At 30.2% G+C, this 24,518-nt stretch overlaps 1 protein-coding gene across 1 annotated transcript in view; it reads right to left on the bottom strand.

The window, feature by feature from the left end:
• Positions 1 to 24,518, bottom strand: part of LOC113382882 (homeobox protein orthopedia-like) — a 77,458-nt gene that overhangs the window by 21,669 nt on the left and 31,271 nt on the right. The window contains exon 2 of the mRNA XM_026621133.1: positions 2,292 to 2,782. Coding sequence (XP_026476918.1) covers positions 2,292 to 2,782 — 491 coding nt within the window. The remainder of the gene's footprint in view (positions 1 to 2,291; positions 2,783 to 24,518) is intronic.

Raw genomic sequence — 24,518 nt, 5'->3', positions numbered from 1 at the left:
ACGCCAATTACACAACAATGCTACCACATTACCGAACACGTGAGATACATCTCCACGGTCAGAGTAAATCTAGATACAGGGACGGTTTTTGAAAAAACACTTTCTAAAAATTACATTTTTTTTTCATTCTTTTGACAAAGTATTCACTAATTCATTATTATTTTGAGAAGCACTCCTACACTATTTTTTGACCGTATTATATTCCAAATTTTTCACACAGCTTCTGTTTCATATAAACCTTGATAGGCATTCCCTGTTTTGCAGTTCAACAGTATTTGCAAATATACGTTTTCATATTTTCTGCAACATATAGTTTACAGCTTTTTCCTATTAGATTTTTATAAAAATTAACTAGTAAGCTAGCAATTCCAAAAGATCTAATTTTTATTTTTCAACATACATCTCTGTTTCTGTACATACAATTAATGTAGCTTTTCAATACATCGCACATTCTGTGTATGAACAAAAAACAATAGAATCGAACACAATCTTGAGATCCGTGTGTTTTTGTCAGTTTAAATGAAATCTTGGGTTGTGTGTGTTTACCTATTGAATACAAAAACGAAAACAGAATAGGGCGTTGCGTTGTGCATGTTAAATATCTAATACGGATCATGGGCACCTTAAAAGCTTTTCCACATAATAGTATTTTCTTTATATTACAAAAAATATAAACTAAACTGTCTATAAATTCATTCAGTTCTATGTTATCAGATTTTTGTGTCTAATCGTTAATTATGTTGCAGAATTATTTCAATTATTATAATTACTTACAATTCTAATTCATAGGCCATAATTTATATTGGTACATTGAAGATTGATTTTATAATCCATTAATCAAAAATTTAATATCTTTTGCCAATCTTACAACAGAATTCGATCCGTTTGAAGAAATATTGAAAAGGAGAACTTTTGGAGTTGACGATCATTTCAATGTCCATTATTTCCATTGAACGATTCTTGGGATGCAACAAAGTATTTAAGAATACCTGTAGAAACAGAATTATTCTTCTCCTGAAGTCGTGATGATGATGATGAGGTATACATAACAGTAGCACTCTATGTGTCCGCATTGTCGAGGTAACAAAGAAACCAAACGTGCGTCAGCGTCGATTTCAAAAGTCAAAACATATTAAACACGTGATGATTGACGGCCCATAATGTGTGTAATGTACACGTTTGCATATTAATTCAAATGTCCCAGCGGGAAAATGATTATGTAATTTGCTCGTAATTGTGATCAAGTGGTAGATCTTCATCATATTGAAAAGTATCTTAGAGGCCAAATCTTTGGTGGACAGACATAAAATATTGACGTGAGATAAATTTGATTTTTAAGTACATATTTTTATACTCGTTGGTAGTTCATCATATAACTTCAGTTTGTATATGTTTGTAAAGAATTAATTGAATAATGATATTGCTTTATAAAGGTTTTTGACCGTAGTTTAAAGTTTCTGTAAAATCGGATTGCTTATTTGCCACATTTGCCACATATACTCAAATATGTGCATCTACTAGAGGTTCCTAAAGGAATACAGTATATGAAATTTTAACCATCGATCAAAATTGTCATTTATATTTATATCAATTCCATAACGATTTATTTACGAATTAAACTATGCTAATATTTTCAGCAAGTCGTTCAACAAAAAGCATTAATTTTCATAAATAATTAATTTTATAAAACACTCAGTGAACGAATTACACTCGAACCTTACTGTAATTTTTATATATGTGTCAAATCTTGTCAGTATATTAACTTGGAACAACGTGACGTGCGGTCTTCCGAAGTTCTCTACCGCATAACGAACCATAAAAACACCTCCAATAAAGTTCTCCTTTATTTCGGTTTGTTTTTATTGCTTTAGAAAATACATGTTAAAATATTATTAAAATGTACATTATTATGCCGTGGTGTGCTGAAAAGGAAGAAACAGAAAAAACACAGGTAGCACAGCAGGCCTCGTGGCTTTTTTTTTTTGGATCGTTCGGGTTAGAAACGCGCGGTGGGAGGTATTTTAGCACCTACATTACGCTTAGACTTTGATGAGGGGTCTTCATTGTGAGGTCTAATGATATGATAGAGTTATTGCCAAGGTCGAAGAACCGACATACAGATGTTCATCAATGAAATTACATTTGTCAATGAATCTAGACAAGTTTTCTTATAAAAGTCGTATTGACCGTGGTTACCGTTAAAGAAATATTAATCCCTATCTTGATGATTATTAGTGTAGTACGTTTTTAATTCGCAAAGGTGGATCTATTTTCATCTAACCTATTCTTACCTGAACTCTCGATTCCGTGAGACCGATTCTCATCGCAATTTCCTCCCGCATAAATATGTCAGGATAATGTGTTTTGCTAAAACATCTCTCCAGTTCATTCAACTGAGCCGGTGTGAACCTTGTCCTATGTCTCTTCTGTTTTGTTGGTTTATCGTTGTCCTGTCCACCGCTCCCGCTTAATCCTGAGGAACCGCCACCGTTCATATTTGACGCTGCCGATCCAGGAGTAGACTGCTGGCTGACCATCGATCCTGGTGTCGAGGAAGCCGGAACGGAACCGTTGGCCAGACCCTGCACGTCGCACATAGACGTGTGCAGGCCGGCCGAACGGATGCCCGATACAACGGACGAGCTTACGGATACTCCGCCTCCGTGGTGGTGATGCTGGTCGAGACCGAGAGCTTTAAGCTCGTTGTGGTGCCGCTTGATGTCTTCGCACAAGTCTTTGGAAGACGGCGGCGATGACGGAGCGGAACGGTGGGCATAGAAATCTGAGATAAGATAGAAATAAGTAATTTTTAATTACAATAAATGGAATTGAAAAATTAGGGTTAGTTGATTGATTTCAATGAACACCACCGTTTACTGAGCAAATTGCACGGAATCACGCAAAACAGGCATTAGAAACTCCAAATCACATATTTTTCAAATACTCTACATGTAAGGCAAATCAAATATATATAAGAAAAATTGAATAAATAATAAAATTTGAAAAATCTAATATTATAGGCTACTCAGCAAGAGAGTTTGAAAAAAATCATTAGAAATCGAAATCCGCAATATTTTAATATATGGATTCAGAAAAATATTTAAAAAATACTTTAAAATATTTTAAATTTTTTAATCATATATATATATACGTTACAAGCCGGTGCTTTACACTTTTTGCAACAATATTTCGTGCTATTATGCGATCACTTCGCGCATTTTTCAGATGTTTGTCGAAACATTAAAATCGCGCACAGTAGCTCTCGACGAGAGTATTTTGTTTGCACAGTTATTATTCTCAGAATTGATAGGTGTATTTGATAGACAGAACATTGATGGCACGTTTATTCAAAGCTGATAATTTTACTATATTATGTACTTTTTAATTGAAATGTCAAGTGGGAATATATATATATATATATATATATATATATATATATATATATATATATAGCTTGGACTTATACACAATGTGTTACAGTTCATTTGATTTGAATTCATACTAAATAATAGGACAAGTTATGTTCAGAGCACTATTATACATATAATAAACTATAAACTATAAACTATGAACTATAAATTATTTTTTGTAAATATAAAAAAGCCTGTCTGCTTCATTGCCCATTGACTATATTATTCAATCCTATAATTCCGCTTGAATAATTATCTCACCAGATGTTTCTTTATTTGCGACAAACACTGATTTTTCATTCAATCACAATTTTTCTGCACACATTTGTTGAAATCACACACACGATACTATGGTAAGATATCTGAGTAACATATATCTAGTATATTTGCATAAAACTTGGACAAAGACTATGTGAGGGAACGAAATGCAACGACCGTATCGCAGTGCTCGTGACTTCGACTAATTCACACCTTCCAATACAATAACACGGTCTTACACGAGGATCGGCAATGATTCCATGGTTGACTTGGACGAAAGATATGGATGAACAAATAACAGACAGTTTGGAAAAATATAAGTTACCTTGGTGTCCTTTAAATAAAGAATAAGTAACAGGTAGCTTGAACAGTTGATAGAAATTTTACATAATAGTTACAGAAATGAGGTATTTATTGAAATTATGTGCAAATCTGAAACAAATTGAAGAAATTTTGCAACATTGGCATAATTAAAATACATAAAAGCTAGTACATGCCAAATTTATAACTAATGACATTTATCATTAGTGCATTTATTTCATACAAAAATTATTGAAGTGTTTAATTTCACGGGCTTAGAGGATACGAATGAATTTATTTATATCAATGGCTAATCACGAGTTTCAATAAACACACAACCGTTTTCAAAATACAGAGTCAAAAATAAGCAATAAATTTATATAAAAATTCAAACAATAATTTGGTTTGAATCATAATATCGGAACTAATTAAATTTAACTAATTTCATATATCAATCTCATTTAATGTCGTTTGGCAAATCTACCTTCTAAATATATCATAGGTATATATAAATTTCACAGAGAGAATTCTTGAGGTCCATAAAAGATTTATGTGAGACATAAACGGGATTTAGTATGAATATGAATACGAGATTCGTATGAGGAATGAACACTTTATTATGATTCTTAAAGTTGAATGGGGTGCTAAAATGAAAATGTAGTACAAATAATTTATATCATGTTTTTATAAAAAACGTAATATGATTTTTTTTTTAAATTAACAAAAAATTGAATTACAAATGAAACTAAATATAAATTTGTATAAAATAAAATAAATCATTTTAAAACATGTTTAAGATAAAGTATTAATATTTAAATCTTACTTATAATTAATTTTTATTTAACCATATATAATTTGTTTCTTAAAAAAATGTGAAATTGAAAGTTAATGTTGATACAGATATGTTACAATTCATTAGTAGTGAAAACAATAATTTTAATCAACCAAATTATAACAGCATACAAACAAAATTTTGTTAATGGCCTCACATCATTGCAATAATTAAATAAAACTATCAATTTTAATTCCCACGAAATTAAGAGCACTTTGCACATTATAATACTTCATATTTGTACATACGGCTATTACGTTATATACACCTATACACCGCATAAATACTTATTGATAATTCTAATAATACCGCATTACCAGGTGAAAAGTACAACAAATTTAGTGTTGTTAAGTTTAATTGTCATAACTAATTTTAAAATGATGTAAGTTATAAAGTAAATATTATTACCTTTCTTCTTTTAAATGTTTGCCTAAAGATTTATTATTGTATTGTGTGCATAAAATAATGAAATCTATGATTTATGAATGTGATAATGGTAGGCAGTTATTAAGATTGAAGTGTCTATAGAGTTGATCGGTAAACTTATATCCAATTCTGTTGAATTATGTTTTGCATTCCTTGTAATTTTTATTATATTTGATCGTTTCATTATATTGGCATTTTCTAAAAGGCATTAATTATATTCTAAAATATTTTTAAGCTACCATTTGTTAGTTCAATTTTTCTGGTAGTTTTTTAGTCTAATAAGCTAAATATAAAATACTTAAATTATGTTTGGGATAGTTTCTATTTGCAATATTTGTTGCTACAATGAATCCAATATGAATGTGTTGTATTAGTTATGAACTCAATCGGCCGAATTTTTGTTTCACGTACAAAAAATTGGTATACAAAAATCAGTAATTATAGGCCTATACATGCAAATCAAATGCAGCAAAGTATGTTTGAACGATTTTTTTTATATTAATGAATTATGAGACTCAAGTTACAGCGGCCTATAATGATCGTACTTCTATGCATGAAAATGTTATTTCAGATTGAAAATCCCTTCAAAGGTCATAAATATTGATATTATTTGTTTTGGCAACGTCGTAGAATAAAGAAATATGGTCATGTCACGAAAAAAAAATTATATGGTGAAATATCGAAAAATTTAGAATGTGACCCGCAAGTTACGCGGGCTCATAGATGGTTAATACATAATTTAACTTCCCGTAGGGTAAGTTAATGTAATCGTCCAAAAATCGAAATCAAAAATTTTTACATTTTTTGACGTTTTGAAGGTTTCTAAACATTTTACATACTTCAAAAAAATGAATGTGTTCGTGTGTATGTATGTATGGATACAAATTTCCAGTCACGTTTTCGGGCGCACGGATCAACCGATTTGAATGGTTCAAAAAACATTCGATTCCTATTGATAGAGAAAAGAGCTGATTAGTTTTTGGCAAAGGCAGGTCCAGCCGTTTCGGAGATACGGAGCAAAGAGTGCAGAAAATAGAAATCGACTTTTTGAGAGAACGGAGTTTTCTTGGAAATTTTTTTTGTATAATGAAAATAATTCAGATTTTATATTTAATTCTGACTATAGTTCTAATATACTTTAAACAAATAATTTCAGCTTTGCAATTCAGTTTATATAATTCTTATAAATATTAGACAATGTTACAATATTAATAATAATCTATTTCAAAACATTCAGTATTCTTCTAACATTTCGTTACGGTAAGGGAAGTTCCAGCAATTTGCCTTGAGGCACGATGCCTTAATTGCCTTAGGACAGAATTCCACTTACAGCTAGTTTATTCTCTAAATTGAATTTTTTATATCATATAGATTTAAATTTTCATAATGTTATTTTTTAACAGTTAAAATAAGATGAGTTAATAAAAACCGCCATTAAACTTGTTAAGCATGTATATATGTGCAATCGTGTATTTATATTGTATTTGAATATACGTTTATATGTGCATTTGGAATTATGATGACATATAATCATATGACAGTTTAGTAATATTAGCAATGAAAAGTAAAAAAATGATAATGCATAATCAATGAAAAGTAAAAGGTTTATAAAGTTAATGATGAATTGCAAGATCTGTATGTGAATTTATATTGAATGTTACCAACCCGATAATCCTGCGTTCGTCACGGACAAGTTGTTGAGCATGACGGAGCCCGGTCCGCCGCCGGGCCTCAACGTCAACGAAGACAAAATGGTGGCGACGGTCTAAGGATTCCTGCTGCTAACACGTACAAACATTCACCTTTAATAACAATTATTATTTGATATAATCCCAGCCTCTTGTCCTCATTCGAATCATAAGCTAATCACTGCTTATCTTAAATCACATAGAGTACGAAAAAACTGATCACAGTTTGTCAATCACAGAAAAAGCACGAAATTCCTAATTACTTTTACGCGCATCCATACGCGTACGACCGCGGGCTTACACCTATACAAAACTTATATGACTATGTAAATATTATCGTATACGGAGTGTTGATTAAATGAACAGCGCTTAGCTACTGATTGCCGCGTACCCAGACGGCTAGTCCGGCCGCTTTTTGGAAACGCCGGGGGGAGTGACAACAAAGACTCGGATGCGATAAGTTTTGGCGAATGCATACCTCTGTTTTGAACTGTTATCTCATTCCACCGCGTTTGAAGCGAGTATACGAGGCCTGATCGAGCGCCGGAGATAGGTACAGCACCGTCCTTGTCTTCCGCACTGTGAGCTCCATATGGGCGCGATCGTAGCTCACGCGAGCCTACTTTCCGGCTCTACGTACTCCCGCGCCGTCCAATAGCGCATCAAGCCGACCTACTGTAGGCGGATTTTGGAATGGAAAGTTTTCGGAAAAGAGGTAGGGATCGTGGACGCCATGAAATCCGTGCACGAGGAAAAGCTTTTATCAATGTGTTCTCGCTATGTTTATTTCATTTTCAACCGTGTCTGCGATCCGGGCCCTGTGTGCGTGCCCGATGTGCGTTATGCAATATTCAAGAACCGTGTCGTCGCGCCGTGCCGCGAGTCGGATGTATTCTCCGGTGGCACGTTATTGATAAATTGCTGTTATTGAATGTTAAAGTAAGGCTGGTAAAGACCCGAGGTTTTTCTGATGTAAACTGTTTCATGAAATCGTTTAAGTACGAGATCCGAAATTGAACCGAATTGGAATGTGCGTAATATTAACTTCATTATATTACAATATTTTAATCAATTAAATTTGATCATATCTTGTATAATTATGACCACGCAGGAACTAGAAAAATGCACATTTTACCACTACTACGTGCATTTTAATAAATATAATTACATATTTATTAAAATTGACGTATACTCTTTTTTTAATCATATTTTTATATAGTAATCCAAATGTTAATCTATCCATATTTAATTACTTTTATTATTAGAATTAATCTAACAAGCTTGACTTATTACTCAATTTGGTGCAGCAATGCCCCATAAGTGCTATTTTCACTTTTAAATGTATTTATTATTACCTTACCAATTCTTATTATTTATCAATATTCATTATGGTATCGCGTGAGTTAAAATAAAATGATTTTATCTATTAAATTTTCATCTTTCCTGTAAGCGGTTCAAGTTCACTTCAGTTCATAACATTTCAAAATATAGTTCTTATTAATATATCGGAAATGATAAATACATCTGTATCTTATACACACGTAGTGCAAGATGTGTTGCTCCACTCAATTTTATCCCATTTGCGGCAATTTGCTTGAATTACCTTCACTTAGTTGCCTACAGATCCCGGGTTCATGGGATTTTATTACTGTCTTTCAAGTAAGAATTTCGTGTTGCGAGAATACTTAGATAAATTGATTATACAAGATTTATTAAAATGTGTAATAATATTTTGTATTTACTTTTGTTGGTGATTTATAAAAAAATCAAAAGTTACATAAAATCATTTTATTCAAAGTCAACACATGCATTGTGATGGTGTATTGAAATATAGATATATTTAGTAGTATTTATGTTATCGCATAGCGAATATTAAATGAATAAAATTAAAATCATTAAATTCATATTAAAATGAAAAGCGCTTGTTAATTGACAGTCAAACTGCAAATTAATTTGAAGCATCCTTTCATATAATTTCAACAATGTACTTTTGAGTTTATTATTTGTTTAACAGTATTAATCATTTGTTGATTATTAATTTTGAAAATAATGTATAGTATGGAGGTAGAAATAGGATTGCATGAATAAAGTCTCAGAAAGCCCATAGTACGAGTCGGTACGGTGTAAGATTAAACTTAACTAACCTAATCTGTGCGCTAAGTAGTTAGGCATTATAGTCCATTACATACACTCAGCTCGACTTATTTCATTAACAGGATTTTAATGCAATAATTGGCTAAACCTTAATTAATATGATATGAGTAAATAGTTAGTAATGTTTGACTTACTTTCTTTTGAAATAAATATTGACAATAATATTTCAAAATAATAAATTTATACGTTGCTTTACAAAAATATTGCAATTACTTATTTTTCATGGAGTTATTGGTCTGTGCTTATTAAAATTCATGAAAATGAATGTTTATCTTATTTATAAATGTTCTTAATATATCTTATAAATAATAATATAATGCTGTACTTTGATGTTTTGTACATTGATATTATTATATTATTATATATTTTTTAAACTATATAACATAGTCAATATTTCCGTACAATGTACTTGATACAATCAATGCAAGAAAAAGCTTTCATGAATAATTTAATAGTATGTAATAATATTTTTATAAAAATATATTTGAATAAGATACATATTTACAAAATGAAATTTCCTATGAATTTCAAATGATTTTTTTTAGTTATTGCATTGATTTGTGCATCAATTATCAAATCAAGATTTAAGTAAGATAAATCAAATTTATTATGATTAACCACGCTCGATTTTGGATAACTATCTATAATAACGCAAATTAATATATGCTTACATAATAAGCTCATAATTAATTTTCTAATAAATATTGAAATCCTTTTGTTTTGGCTTATGCAAAGTTATTTCTTTTTGTACGTAAAACATAAATCTAGCAATAATATTTTATATAACGAAATAAAAAAGTAATAATATATCGGTTGCTGGAATACCCTGGAAGGCCGCATTCTGCATGACTTGCATAGCTCTCGGTATTAATACAACGCAGGGACGAGTGGGAGCTTTTGCAAGCTCCGCCTGTAAAACAACAGTGTTTGAGTAGATAGTACGCGGATCTGTGCTGGAAATGGAAATATCAATAGATTTGAGATAAAACTAACATTATTAGATAAAAATTATTAGTTAAATAAGTTATTGTTTTAACTACAAAATAGTATTTAATATTCATCTACAATACGCTTATATTGTCAGTATAAAGACTGGAAATTAACTTCAAAAGCCTCATCCTTAAGTTGAATAATTCAATACTGTTTCTGATATATGCTGGTACTTTCATGGTACTTTTGTTCAAATCTAATTCAAAGATTATGGATTTTAACATTCATGTCTAATGTCTCCCTCTGAAATAGTCGACGTCGACCAAAATTATGTTTTATTTTGTCACTACACACATACTATTTTCTGGTAATATCGATATATTTAGTGCACTAATCATTGGCATAATTTAGTTTTATATGCTAAAATATTAAAAACATCATAGAACTTAGAAACAATCACGAATTTCTTCCAATTTGAGATGTGTTACCCATTTATTTATTCTTTCTCGGTGGTGAAAAACGCTCGTACGGATTGATATAATTCCTTTTTAAATAACATTTATCACCACATCTTTGATGCATTTTTATGTACATAGATGGGTGATAGTTGCAATCATAGCCAAAATCCAGGTAATGCTATGAATTCATCACCACCTGTAGGGCTTGAAACTAAGCAATTGTTGGCATTGTTATCCAATGTAGTTTTGGAATAACGAGATAAGGACTGTGTTTTCTATATAATACAATACCTAATATATTTAATACAATTTAGATGCTTTTTTAAATTAATTTTAAAATACTCAAATCAGTAGCTACTTTTGGAGAATTGATAAGGCCCAATAAGTTTAAGCAGAAGTATATTTAATTAATCGATTTGTATTCTAATAATCTTGGTTTTGCTTAAAATTTGGTCACTCTGAATATGCTTAGGTGTATTTCAATACACAGTACCAACAGTATTCTGAGAATTCGCCAAATCAAGCACTCGTTCCACGAATACCTGGTGCAGCTACTATAAGCGCACAAGCACACTTGTCGCAGAATCAGAAATTCAATTTCAAATATTGCCTGTGCGTGACTGTGTAACATGGAGTGTTGAGGGATGTGTGTATATTGTAGCTTATATGTATATAAAACAGTGCAGTATCATTTTCCGTTTTTCCTCATAGAATGTAAAGCAATCTAATAAAGAACAAAATTGAATTTGCACGAGCAACTAATTTGAAATAAACTGCTATTATGACTATTTGCATAAATTGCTAACAAATTTAATATAATGGTTGAGGGTTAAAAATGATAAATTTGTCGTTTCAAAATTTGTGAACTGTCATCGAAAGTTCACTACATTTATCACAATATAAATTTTATGTGCGTCCACTTAATGTAACTTATCAAGTATACTTAAATTTTATTTTAAAAATTCTAGTCATAGCATGTATTTTTGATCAAATTATAATATTTTAGCTAAGAGGTTTTAATAAACAAATGAGAGTTTTAAGTAAAACCATATAATTTCTAACGTGGTAAATCTCGTGATTGATGGATTATTGTACAATATACCCATTTAATAGCACACGCTTTCTAAATTGATAAAATATAAAGGATTTAGTTACTGTGATTATATTTATACATTATACTAATTGAGTAATTATATTAAGTTTCGAAGTAATGATGAAAAAAGCAGATATGTAACTAAGTGATCGGCATCCATACAGAGGATACTTGACTTCGGTTATATTTTTACAATAACTTTCTAAAAATTGATTTACGTAGGATATTATAGAATATAATATACGTGTAGTTGCTGCAGGGACGAATAATTTCGTATATTTTTATCATATTTTTCATATTTGTTTTCGATCTTATCCCCGAGCGCCACTGGCACAGGGGTATGTGAAAACACGAATACCTTTGTGCGCAATGTGCGCCATAAACCCCACGTAGAAAATGTAGCAAGTGGAACATACTCAAAATGTACTTTAATTCAAATACAACTTCAATCAAATTCGGATTTGTACTATGCAGGTACCTAGTATCCGAATGCGTGGGCTTCGTCGTTATGAAAATACCGCTCTTTGATGTATGAAATTCCTTTTTAAGCTTTCCTGTTTTCGTCTTTGATTGACATTGATGCGACATTGGGAATTTCTTTTATGAAATTTAAGATAAAGACAATTATTTTCATCGAGCATCAGTTCATTTATTTTTTGCAGGATACGCTTGATGAATCATATATTATGAAAAAGTACAAGATATGTGGTTCAACAATTTGGAAATAAAAATTTGAAACGTTTGTGTTGAAATTTCACTGGTGCTGAATTTATTTAGCCCTAGGACTTAGCATTCGAATATCTTAGTTCTGCCATTCTAATGTATTAGTAATTGCTAGAAGTTTTTGAACTAGATGGCGAAGTTGAACACGTGAGAAAACTGTAAATATCAGTAAAATTCCACTATATAAAAAATACGATTTTGGTAAATACTACCACACATTATGGCCACTCATACATTTACATTTATTCAAATTTGTTATCGAGCTTCTATGAGTATTAAGATTTGAAGGATGTATTAAACCGCATTTATTAAATGTATTAAACGAAAAATCAGAATGACGAAACTATCATACCTAAAAATTTAGTTGTGTCTTCTCGATTTTTTTCGGTTTTGTCTAAATTCATTAATATTCACCTCTGTTAACTAATTTATATTAAAACTATTTAAAAAAATTTGAATATAAATATTATTATTAATTATAAATAATTTATTAATTATACACAAATGGCAAAAACAGCTATGAAGCAATAGGGGTGATATCTCAACATTGAAGTTCTTGCTTGCGGCTATCCTATGCGATTTAGTTGGTAACGTACCATTTTTTAAGATTTTTTTATCTGCATATATTATATATGCAGTTCATGCATGCAGTCATCTAAGTGCATGGCATTCAGCTCTAGATTTTTTAAAGTCAGGGAGTCAAGTCGCGTTCGTTGTTTGGACAATAGCGCTCGATGGCGCCTTGCCACGTTTGTAACACGTACGTGTGAAAACTGGTGCACGCGGTTTCACATATATTCATACATCGGACGATGCGTAGTCGGCAAACAAATGCTATGCTTACAATGCGTTACATATTTCATATTTATTTCATGCATGACGATGAATAAGATCATACATATTTTATAACATACCTAAATATTAGTGAACATTCAATGTATTTTCCTGATCTCGTCATCAAAGCATAAAAACAAGTTTAATTGTGAAAATTGTTGAATCTGAAGGACTATAAAATCAATGTATTTTCTACCGCATATACCACTAAAACTTATTCTAAAATCAATCAATTTCGATACACAATAAAAAATATACAATATTATGTGTAAAAAATATTTTGACATTATACTTACTAAATACCTCATGTATAGTAATCGCAAGTATATACTGACCGAAGAAAATTTGAGCAAGTCTTAGCATTCATAATGAAGCTTAATGTTTCTTAAGTCGTTAACGTAAAATTATATTTTTGATGAACTTTTATTACCTTACCTGCATTAAGATATGCTGTATCCACAAAACTTATATAAGAAAGTATCTTGGCATTTATACTAAAATCGAAATGAAACCTAATGTTCTTTAAGTCGTCAATGTATAATTACTTATTTGAGCAATTTTTATTACCGTACCTGCACTAATATTTAACTTCCCGTAGAGCAAGTTACAGTAATCGCAAAAAAAATCGAAAATGAAAATTTTTATATATCTTTACGTTTCAAAGCCTTCTGAACATTTTGGCACACCTTAGAAAAAATGGATGTATGTGTGTGTGTATGTGTGTGTGTATGTGCGTGTATGTGTGCGTGTGTGCGGATACAAATTTTCGTCGACGATTTCGGGAACACGGATGAAGCGATTTCAATAATTCAAAAAGCATTCGATTTGTATTGATTGGGAGACGTGCTGATTAGTTTTTGGTGAATGCAGGTCTAGCCGTTCCGAAGATATGGGTCAAAAAGTGCCAAAAACGGTATCTCAGTTTTTAAGAGAACCGAGCGCCCGATTTGAATAATTCAAAAAACATTTTACTTGTATTAACAAGATGAAGAACTGATCAAATTTTTATGAAGGCAGGTCTAGCGATTTCGGAGATCTAGTAGAAAAAATGCCATTTGGCGGTTAAAAATGATCATTAGACATATGCACATCAAATTATCAGATATTTTATAGAGATTTTAACAATAAGTATAAATTTTGTTTACATTCCTATGGGTGCCGTACCAATGTTTATGCGTTAGACAGCGACGCGGCGCTTACGCGCTTCGATATTTCGTTTCTATGCAGTTAAAGCAGTACGATTGCTTTGAAAAAAAAGTTCAGAATTTCCAAAATATTTTACAATAAATTTTTCTTCAAAGCCTTTTTTTTTCAAAAAAAAAGTAAATTTTTGTCAAAAATTTAGTTCCTCAAAAATATAATTTTTTCAGAGTAATTTTTTTTCAAAAAAGTTAATCTTTTTAAAAAAAAGTTTTTGGTACGCAAAGTTACAGCAATTTGACTTAAGGCACGATGCCATGCGCCCCACTAGTTATTAGTAGGGTACGCTTGTGCCACTTATTTTATCAGCGATAATTTTGTTAATTTACCAGTTAGCTGAGAAAAAAGTAAATTAAATGGTAATATAAACATTTGCCTACGTGGCGATATTGAAATACTGTCCTCAAATGCAATGGATCATAAAGTCAAATCAAATAAGATAATGACGAGTGTCACAATCGGTTGATACAGACATAAACTTAGGTTCAAAAATAATAGATATATTTACGAAAATGGTTTATTACGATTTTTATTGTCGGAAATATGTAACGCAACACAACATAATTATTTAAAAGAAGATTATGAATATTTTATAACAAAAATATTTTTTAAAAGTTAAGACAAAATATTTGTGAAATCTTTAGTTACTTGTATTGAATTTTCCTTTTTCTTTCTATTTCATATTTTGCCTTATAATTACTCAAGTTAGATTTCTTTTTAACTGTTTAATAATCACCAAATAGGACAAGAAATGCATGTTACAATTGTGCCCAACGCACACGTTTGAAAAGAAATTATCTTTACTGACTACTGACTGAGCATAGTCCCCTATGCAAAAGCTAATTGCTGGTGATTAACTTCTTTTGAAACTATAAAAGCAATGCGGTCTGCAGACTCAATATAATAATGTAAATTTGTTTGAACAAACATACTTTATCTTCCGCTTTTTGGAGCCTATCTCAGAATCATAGCTTAGCTATTATGATGACCGTCACTACCATACCCTGGCACAACCATACTGCCTACTCAAAATATATTAAAGTTAAGTATTTAAACTTTTATTTGGTTATAAATTTGTTAAAAAAAATGATTATAAAAAGGTTATTTAGTTACTATAACTCAAAATAATTAATTGGACAAAGTTTTGTATAATATTTGAATGTGTAATCTGCTATAAAAACTTAATATTTAAATAAATCGCGTATTTTTAAAGAGTGTTTGAACTACATTTAGCATCTACCCACAACATGCTCTCCTAGTCTCATTCCCTTGGTTCTTTAACATTCGACAGGAGCTTTCGGGGTTCTGTAATTCCACCATATGTATACATAGTGTGTTGTGTGACGTTATCCCGGCGTAGCCGCGCGTAGGCGTCGTAGCTCTTCATTGCGCTGACTTCTACGACGCGACGGTCGCATGCACGTCCCACTAAACTGTAGCGGCGGCTAGGTCGTATAATAGCAAAGAAAACGCTTTTATCCCGATCGGAATTATGTGCCTATGCGAATTGCCTTCGGCGACCGTAAAAGATAATATAAACTGGATTTTTGCTAAATTGATGCATATGCGCGAATACGTTCGGAATATTCATAACGTGTGTTTTATGATCGGTCGAAAACAAAAATTGCACGAGGTAATAGTGTTATTGTTGGAATTGAGTTTTGTATTATTATTTATTGGGGTCAAGTTCGGTTATTCGATTTTTACATACTTCAATTTTAGATTGATATATAATCAAAATATTCGATTTACTTTTGAAATCATTCAGTTTGATTTACTGAAATAATTGCATGTATTAATTTGCCACAGTTTGTCGAATAAATTATTTTCTTGACAATTAAAAATCATTAAAAATGTATTACAGTAAAAATAAATCGGTTTATAGAATACAATAGTATTCAGAAGTAGTGGCAAGGCACAAAGGTCCAATTTGTCTTTGAGCAATTATATTGTGAAAATCAAACCAATTAAATCTCAGCAAATAACACATATTAACCAAAAATTGGCTGACTATGTTCAGTAAAATTCTTAGCTAATTCATTCATTCCCTGTCGAAATGTGTTTTTTTGCTATTTTTCAAAAAGTTATCACAAGGTTTTTTTTTATCAAAAAAATGAAACGGCCAAGGGACAAGCTTGTCCAGTGATTTATTTTTAAATTTAAATGAATTTCATGAACATTATTCAACCGATGCAAAATATAAATTTTATGAATACATTTTTTACTAATTTTTGTTGTTTGCACCTTTGCCCGGGTAAAGATTCAGTTTGTCGTTTTTAGCATTATTATTATGTAAGCATTTATAGAGATTTTATAAAAAAACTGTTGAATCTAAATAAAAATTAATAATTTATCTTATACAAGAATTAAATAACGTATACCTAAAAATAATATTAAATTGTCCTAAAATAAACAACAGTGCTCAGAACCTAAAAAACTAACAACGAAAGAATATACTTTTGTTATGGATTTTCAAACATTGTCCTTCATCTACTGATAGCGATGTACAAATTAAATATATGGCTAAATAACTAACATCTTTTTTCCATCACTTTCAAATATTGTTGTTCAAAAATTCTTTACTTCATTTGTGCGCGGTTACGCGCGGGGCTTCAGGGGATTTTTTTTTTTTGATATAATTTACATCTGTCCAATGGACATTAGGTAAATTTTATGAATAACAAAATAACAAAGAAGCTGTCAAAATAAACTATTAAATGCTTGAGAGAGTGCACAGTTGCAATCTCTCCTAATTTAAGAAAAGATTATGATCTAGGTTGACTTGGAATACCAGTTAGGTCCAAAGGCGTTTTCCTTTTTAATCTTTTGGTGTAGTTTGCTGAGATGAGTGCCTTGGCGAGCCCGTTGGGATGGTTCTCCAGTCGGTGACTGTGTTTAATGGCGTATCTTGCAATTTCTTCTTCTACCGTATGCAGGTCAAGGAATAATTAATGACGATTAAATACTACTCTTTAATACTCAATTCAAATTTCTTTGACGATCATCTCTAGAAGAATCTCTTAACATGAAAGGCATACTATAAAATATTTCTTTTTTTTATGTTTAATAGTTAACAAATAGAATTTTATAAGAGTAATTTTTTGATATAAAGATTCAAAATAAAAAATTTAATACATTTTGTATTATGCGTTTTAAGTATGTATACTTTGTTGAATCTCGGAGTAGTAATACGCATTACAAGTATGCTATATCATCGCGAACGGTTTGCCGCGGTTTCGGTGCCAGCAGACAAGCCGGCGGTTTTATATACGGCCGAGCAATATATCAACTCATCCGGGATCACAATATAACACTCTCATACCCTCCAACCTCCTCCTGGCGCCATAGCCGCGCACACACCCACACCAAGTTGATGCCGAGCCGCGCTTGCCCCACGACTTACAGCTACGTACCGTGCAACTGTAATGCAGACGCGCAGAACTACAAAAATCATGTTTTTTTTACTTGATTTGTTCATTTCGTAATGAATCAATTTACAGTATTATCTGACAAATCATAAAGCTAAATATTTGCCAGTTATAAAAAATAAAATGTAAGATCATGTGCAAATTTTGTTTTTATTAATTTGCACTCATTGGTGGAATAATGTATTTCATTACAAACTGATAGAAAGAACTGAAACTAATGATTATTTTTAAATCTTTGTTAAAAAATTTAAAAAGAAAAATGGTTAGAATAGGTTTTGTAAAAATTTTAAATTAAACTTTTAAAGTATTTTGTTTACTTATTAAGGTATAACATATTTTTTAACTTCCCAAACTTAACAAAATAATTAATTTTGGAAAAAAAAATTTTGTTCCAACTTTTTTTTTTTTTTTTTAATTTTTTGTGTATCGAAAATAATTCAGATTTTATTTTTAATTCTGACTATAGTTCTAATATACTTTACAAATAATTTCAACTTTGCAATTCAGTTTATATAATTCTTATAAATATTAGACAATGTTACAATATTTATAATAATCTATTTGAAAACATTCAGTATTCCTCGAACATTTCGTTACGGTACGGGAAGTTCCAGCAATTTGCCTTAAGGCACGATGCCATAATTGCCTCAAGACAGAATTCCACTTACAGCTAGTTTATGTTTTACTAACGTCAGTTACTTTCTATTCTATTCTATATGTAAATAAATGATTAGTTTTGAAAAAAAGCCCAGCATTTAAAAAAAAATCAAAAAAATTGAATATTGTCAAAAATGAAAAATTTTCAAAGGTTTCACAAATGTTTATTATTTTTTTTGAAATTTTTGCTAAAATATTTTTTTCAGAAATATTTTATTTCTTAATGAGAGAAGGTCTTCAAAAACGTTTATTCTATCTCGACTCGATAAGGTTTTGTTTATGCATATATGTTTACAATTGTTTGAAGGATTCGCTCGTTACCTAATTTAACAAAATAAGCGCTTCTTAATTTACGCTACTGATAATAATCTATTTCAAAATATTTGAAGCAATTGTTATAATCAGTGATAAATTTTTATTCATTATTCATTATTTTTATTTCTCGAATACTTAATTACGATACGGGTAGTTCCACCGTATTGCCTTAAGGCACGCTACGATTCACCACTTGTTTGGTTACAAATTCATTAAAAAAATTATTTAAAAAATATCTTAGATGAACCCATTCCATAAAAATAAAATTGAGCATTTTCTTAATTGGTATTAATAGCAGGCGTCACGTTCTGTAAATACTAATGTGATTTGAAATGATATATCTTAAAATAATGATAAGTATTACCTAAAATAATATTATAACGTTTAATATTAAACTCATAATCTGCTTATAACACATCCTTCAAGTTTGTCTGTTAACATATTTCTAAAAAGTTTCCAACATCTGACGATGACTGCTTGCGCGATTTTTCTCGGTTCTGGTACATAGCGAAGCGACCAAAGAGCTTCGCCTGGGATCATACAAATGGCTCGTTTAGCGGATTTTACTGCCCTTATTCGTTTTCCCATCGGCTTTGCGTTATATCCCGCGGCCCGCGCAACGCTTATAACGGCCTGCATCGTTCAAATTATGTTGAACGATTTTTTTTAACTCTAAACCATTTCTTTATATTTATATTAACCATAGGTTTTATTCAATTTTGATAAATTCGATTTAATAATTTCATTTATAATGACACAAATCAATATTTATTAGGAAAAATTTAAGAAATAATTCATGATTTAAACCTTATGACTTATTTTATCGAGGTTTCTATATATCTGGTGATAAATATTTTTAATGTTCAATACTGAATAATTACATACCTTTACTTTTTCTACAACTATTCTGCGTCCATACTTCACCACTTATGTCACCACCAAACTTTTATCATAACCCGAAATTAATCTTCGTTTTGGATTTATCAAAAATTTATTTTATATTTTTGTGAATAAAAGTATGAAAAAATAATCAAGTTTAAATAATTACAAATTTAAATTAGTATTTAAGTTATATAAACTTTGCATTGATAATTTAAATATTTGTACTGAACTAAACTATATAAATTCATATTATTATTATCAGTCTAAATCCACCTCTGTCTGCAAACCTGGTGGGTGGTTGTATATTAAAAATGTTATATTAAAGAGGCATTCTCGAGATTGCTTTGTTAGAAGGTACAAGAATTCGTATGATGTTTATTATTACATATGTATCGTCTTTATTATGTAGGTTGATTTTATGACGATACCTAAAGTACGTTATGAATTTTATTCGTGCATGAAAAATAATGTTATTGAATTTCAAAGAAATGACAACTAAGAGAAATTGTCTATTTATGGACTGAAAAATATAAAATATTTCATTCTGTTTTTCAATTGAATATTTCTTTACATATATTAAAAGTTATTATTATTAAGACTGAATATTATTGTAATGACATTATTCTGTGTTTAAAATTAATACTATACTTTGATTTGTTTGTTCTTTATAATCAGTTTTATATAATTCTATATTTGTTATAATCAAAAATGTTTTAAAAAATGAGTATTTTATATATTTCATTGCAACAATAACCTGCCTTATTTCACAATTTGCTTTTAAAATGTTATTGCTTTATATTCATTGAACACATTTTTTTAATGCAACAATCAAGTATTTTCTAATTAGTTAATAAATTCAGAAATAAAATATATATATGTTTTTTTCATGTCTAAAACTCTAAGAATTTTCCTATTTGCCCACACACTGCACGTGCTAATAGAGTGCGCGGGAAATCTCAGCTCGCACGTGTCTGGAGCCTAAATTAAAACGAATAAATACTACAGAGATTAGGCGTGCACGTGACAGGGATAAATTCGCTTGTAATACTACGTGTTACATTCGTTCACAATACATCAGACATATAAATAAACAGGAGTGATGAATTTATTAAAATTCCTAGAACACGTTTCAATTAAATTGCACCTGTACAGTTTGATTTCATTTTGAGTTCTGTAACGCGGGATATTTATTTTATGAAATAATATTACAACATGCTTTCAACAGTTTGTTGCTATAGTGTTTTTTTTTGCTTTTTATACATGAAGTATATTCCGGCACTCCGTTTTTGATTATTCATTTTTCTTGATTATAAAGTTACAGTAATTTTTGACGATGTCCGAAATTGCGTAAATGTGGAATAAACGAACGGAGTATAATGCTGTGATAAATTATTTTGTGTAGAATATGTTTTGTTGTAGTTTTTTTATAGTGTGAAGTTGGATAAGTTTTTGTTAATCATTCATTTTTGCGTGACCTTATTTTATCGGAATTTTCCATATAGAGAGTTTCTAAATTTACTCGAAGAGACAATATATTCTAAAATGATCAATATTTAAAATAGCGAAGAAAATAAATCTGCAGGAATAGTAGTGTATAAAAATACTTTCTGAATGATTATTATATACATCTCATTGTATTGTATGATATATAAAATATATCTATAAAATATATATAGAAGCGCAACAATATATATATTTTTCATATAAATTTTTATAATTTCACACCATGTCGCTGTGATTTTCGCAATAGTATATAGATTTGTGTGATGTTTTGATGAAAAAACAAGGGTCTGTAAGGAAGGTAAATATATGTAAAGTGGTTGAAACGTGATAAAATAATTCACTCGTCATTCTAATATCAATTTAATTATATAATTATTTTCTATAATTATTATAAAAAAGGTAACTTATGCAGCTCGCAAATTTTTATTTTATTTTGTGATCTGAACTATTTTTATAGCAGAATTTAGAGAAGATGCATTAAATGTTTAATTCAAAACTGAACTGAAGTAAGAAAGGAAGGAAAGCATTTATTGAACTGTCATTGAAGATAGGATTGAAAGCGTTCAATTTAAATTTGCTGCGACTAAAATAAATTACTATAGCACCAAATGTTTTATGAAAAATGAACTTAACAGAACTATGCTTAACAAAATGCTTACATAGTCTATGTATTTTTATGTTTACAAAAAATATATTTTTTAATGTATCACAAGTAAAAACGATCGTTGATATTAAAAATTTTAAATTATTTTGGAAAGATTGCGAAGAATTTGAAGGGGTTGTTTTTCTTTTGTTACAAAAAATGCAAGGTATTTGTTTTTGTTTTTCTCGAAATGTATTTATCATAGAGACATGCGGTTTTTCTTAAACAAAAATTACAAAATCATAGAATATTAAGAATTTTTTTTTTTTTTTTGTCGCCGTCATTTGTTAATCAGGGGGCGCCAAAGTGATGATTTTTTTTAAAAATAATTCTAAGGTTTTCAGCTTTCATAATATCAAAAAATCTCAAAATCGAAAAAAATAAAAATAAAAACCGAACAACCCCCTTAAAGCATTTGGAGCATTCGGCCTGCGAGAAGCGCAACAGGATTCATTCGAAGTTCTCTTTACAATCGTAAAACGATCCTCTTTCTAGAATATATGAGTTCCATTCACCTATAACTCCCCTTGTTCACTCCGCTGGGCATCCCTCGGGAGCCAGTAGTGCAGTTTCGTGTCCGCATTAGTCTTGATTCAAAGTGTGACGGAAGAAGCGACCGACGCGGACCGGCCCCTCACGACCTCGGTACGTGTCAGAAGCACGCCACTTCGTCGGCCGTCCGGACGGCCGGTGTCACTCGGAACAACGGGGTACAAGATTCTATTTTATTTCGTTCTCTGAATTGTTTTCGTAGTAGAGTTTAGAGAAGATGGAATGAATTTTGTTTAATTGAAAACTGAAGAAATGCATTTATGGGACCATCATTGAATCTAGGATTGCAAACGTTCAATTAAAGTTTGCTGCGACTAAAATATTATAGAACTTATTTTAATAATATCAATTCATTTGTCTTTAACAATTTCAATTTGTGCAACAAAATTCAGTGCTATCACAATTTTAACCTATTCAATGAAATATTCCTATGTTTCACAAAGCATCCACTATAAATTTAAAGAGAATTGATTATATTTGATAACAAATACTAATTGATCACAAATCCAGTAGGGTAATTTAAAGTAATCACAAAGCAATCGAAAGTATTTTTTTTTGCATAGCTATTTTTTTGCATTAATGGGACCATCATTGAATCTAGAATTGCAATTTAAGTTTACTGCGACTCAAATATTATAGCACTTATTTTAATAATATCAATTCATTCTTCTTTAGCAATTTCAATTTGTGCAAAATTCAGTGCTCTATTCATCACAATTCTAACCTTTTCAATGAAATATTTCTATCTTCCACAAAGCACCCACTATAAATTTATAGATTATTTTTGATAACAAATGCTTGTTGATAACATATCCAGTAGGGTAATTTAAAGTAATCGCAAAACAATCGAAAGTATTTTTTGCATAGCTTTACGTTTCAACAGTTTCTGAACATTTTGACATACCTCAGAAAAAATTGATGTATGTGTGTATATGTGTGTGTAGCATACAAATTTATGTCGATGGTTTCGAGAGCACGGATCACTGATTTGAAAAATTCATAAAACATTCGATTCATATTGATGGGGAGGCGTGCTGAGATTTTGGTAAAGGCATGTCCAGACGTTTCAATGTTTGGGGGAAAAGGTGCAAAAGATGACAATTCAGTTTTTACATGTCTCATTTGAATGAGTTAGAAGGGATTTTACTTGTACTCATGTAATGAAACTGTTTAAATTTTTGGGACGGCAGGTCCAGCGTTTCGGAGGTGCAGAAAAAATGTGAAATTAATGCGATAAAAACCATCATGTTGATGCACATCAAATTGTTGCGCACCAAGTTTTATAATGTTCAAAGTTCACCTATAGAGTCCAATCGGACCAAGTGATACTTCAACATTTTCGACAGTGTGATTTAACCGAATTGAATTGAATTTTCAAAAATATAGAATTTTGTCAAAAATTTCAAAATTTTAAATAAATTTTGAAATCAATTTTAATGTCTATTTTTGTATTTAAAAAAACTGTTTTAAAAATTGAATTACAGTACGCAAAATTCCACTAGTTTTTAATATTATGTATTTATGACTTACGTAACCTATGCCTCCATAAATTATGTTCACTCATATTAGAATTTTATATTTCTTATGTATATTATTTACATTAATGTTTACTTTTATATGCAACCTTTAATAATGAAAACAAGTGCACATGCTCGATTACTTGGAAGAAGCAAGAACCGCAACCCTCTTTAAAAACTACATTATAACGATGTCAGCCGTGAAATATGCCTGCTCGTCCAGTAATGTACATTATAGAATAATATACAGGGAAGATTGACTCTATCGAAAAATATTCACAGGGTAAAAATATCTAAGGATTATGATAAAAATATACATTCAATATATAGTAAGGCATATAAATCTATTTTGAAAATTAAATTTATAATAATTAAAGACATAATTAAATTTTGAAATCATTGCTCTTAACCAAGTATAAATATACAAGTAGTAATAGAACCTCAAATTTTATTTCACAAATATTTCTAAGGCAATGAATCTTATTGTCTAATAATCTATATGAAATTATGACATAGAAATTACCTTGATTTTCATTATGAACAAATATGGAATGAAAATATATTATGAAAGTTTTAAGAATTCAGTTTGTCGCCTTACCAGTATTATTATACATTGAATATGATACTGATGAAGCCTATCTTTCATTATGTATTGTATTATGAAGGTATGTACATCATGAGAAACCAGTTGTTTATATATATATATATATATATA

Source organism: Ctenocephalides felis, unplaced genomic scaffold, assembly GCF_003426905.1.
Source record: "Ctenocephalides felis isolate EL2017-DRISC unplaced genomic scaffold, ASM342690v1 CF-g0.4_SCAFFOLD_00845, whole genome shotgun sequence".
Lineage (NCBI taxonomy): Eukaryota > Metazoa > Arthropoda > Insecta > Siphonaptera > Pulicidae > Ctenocephalides > Ctenocephalides felis.
The sequence above is the reverse complement of the archived record's forward strand: the minus strand, read 5'-3'. Positions and strand labels throughout refer to the sequence as shown.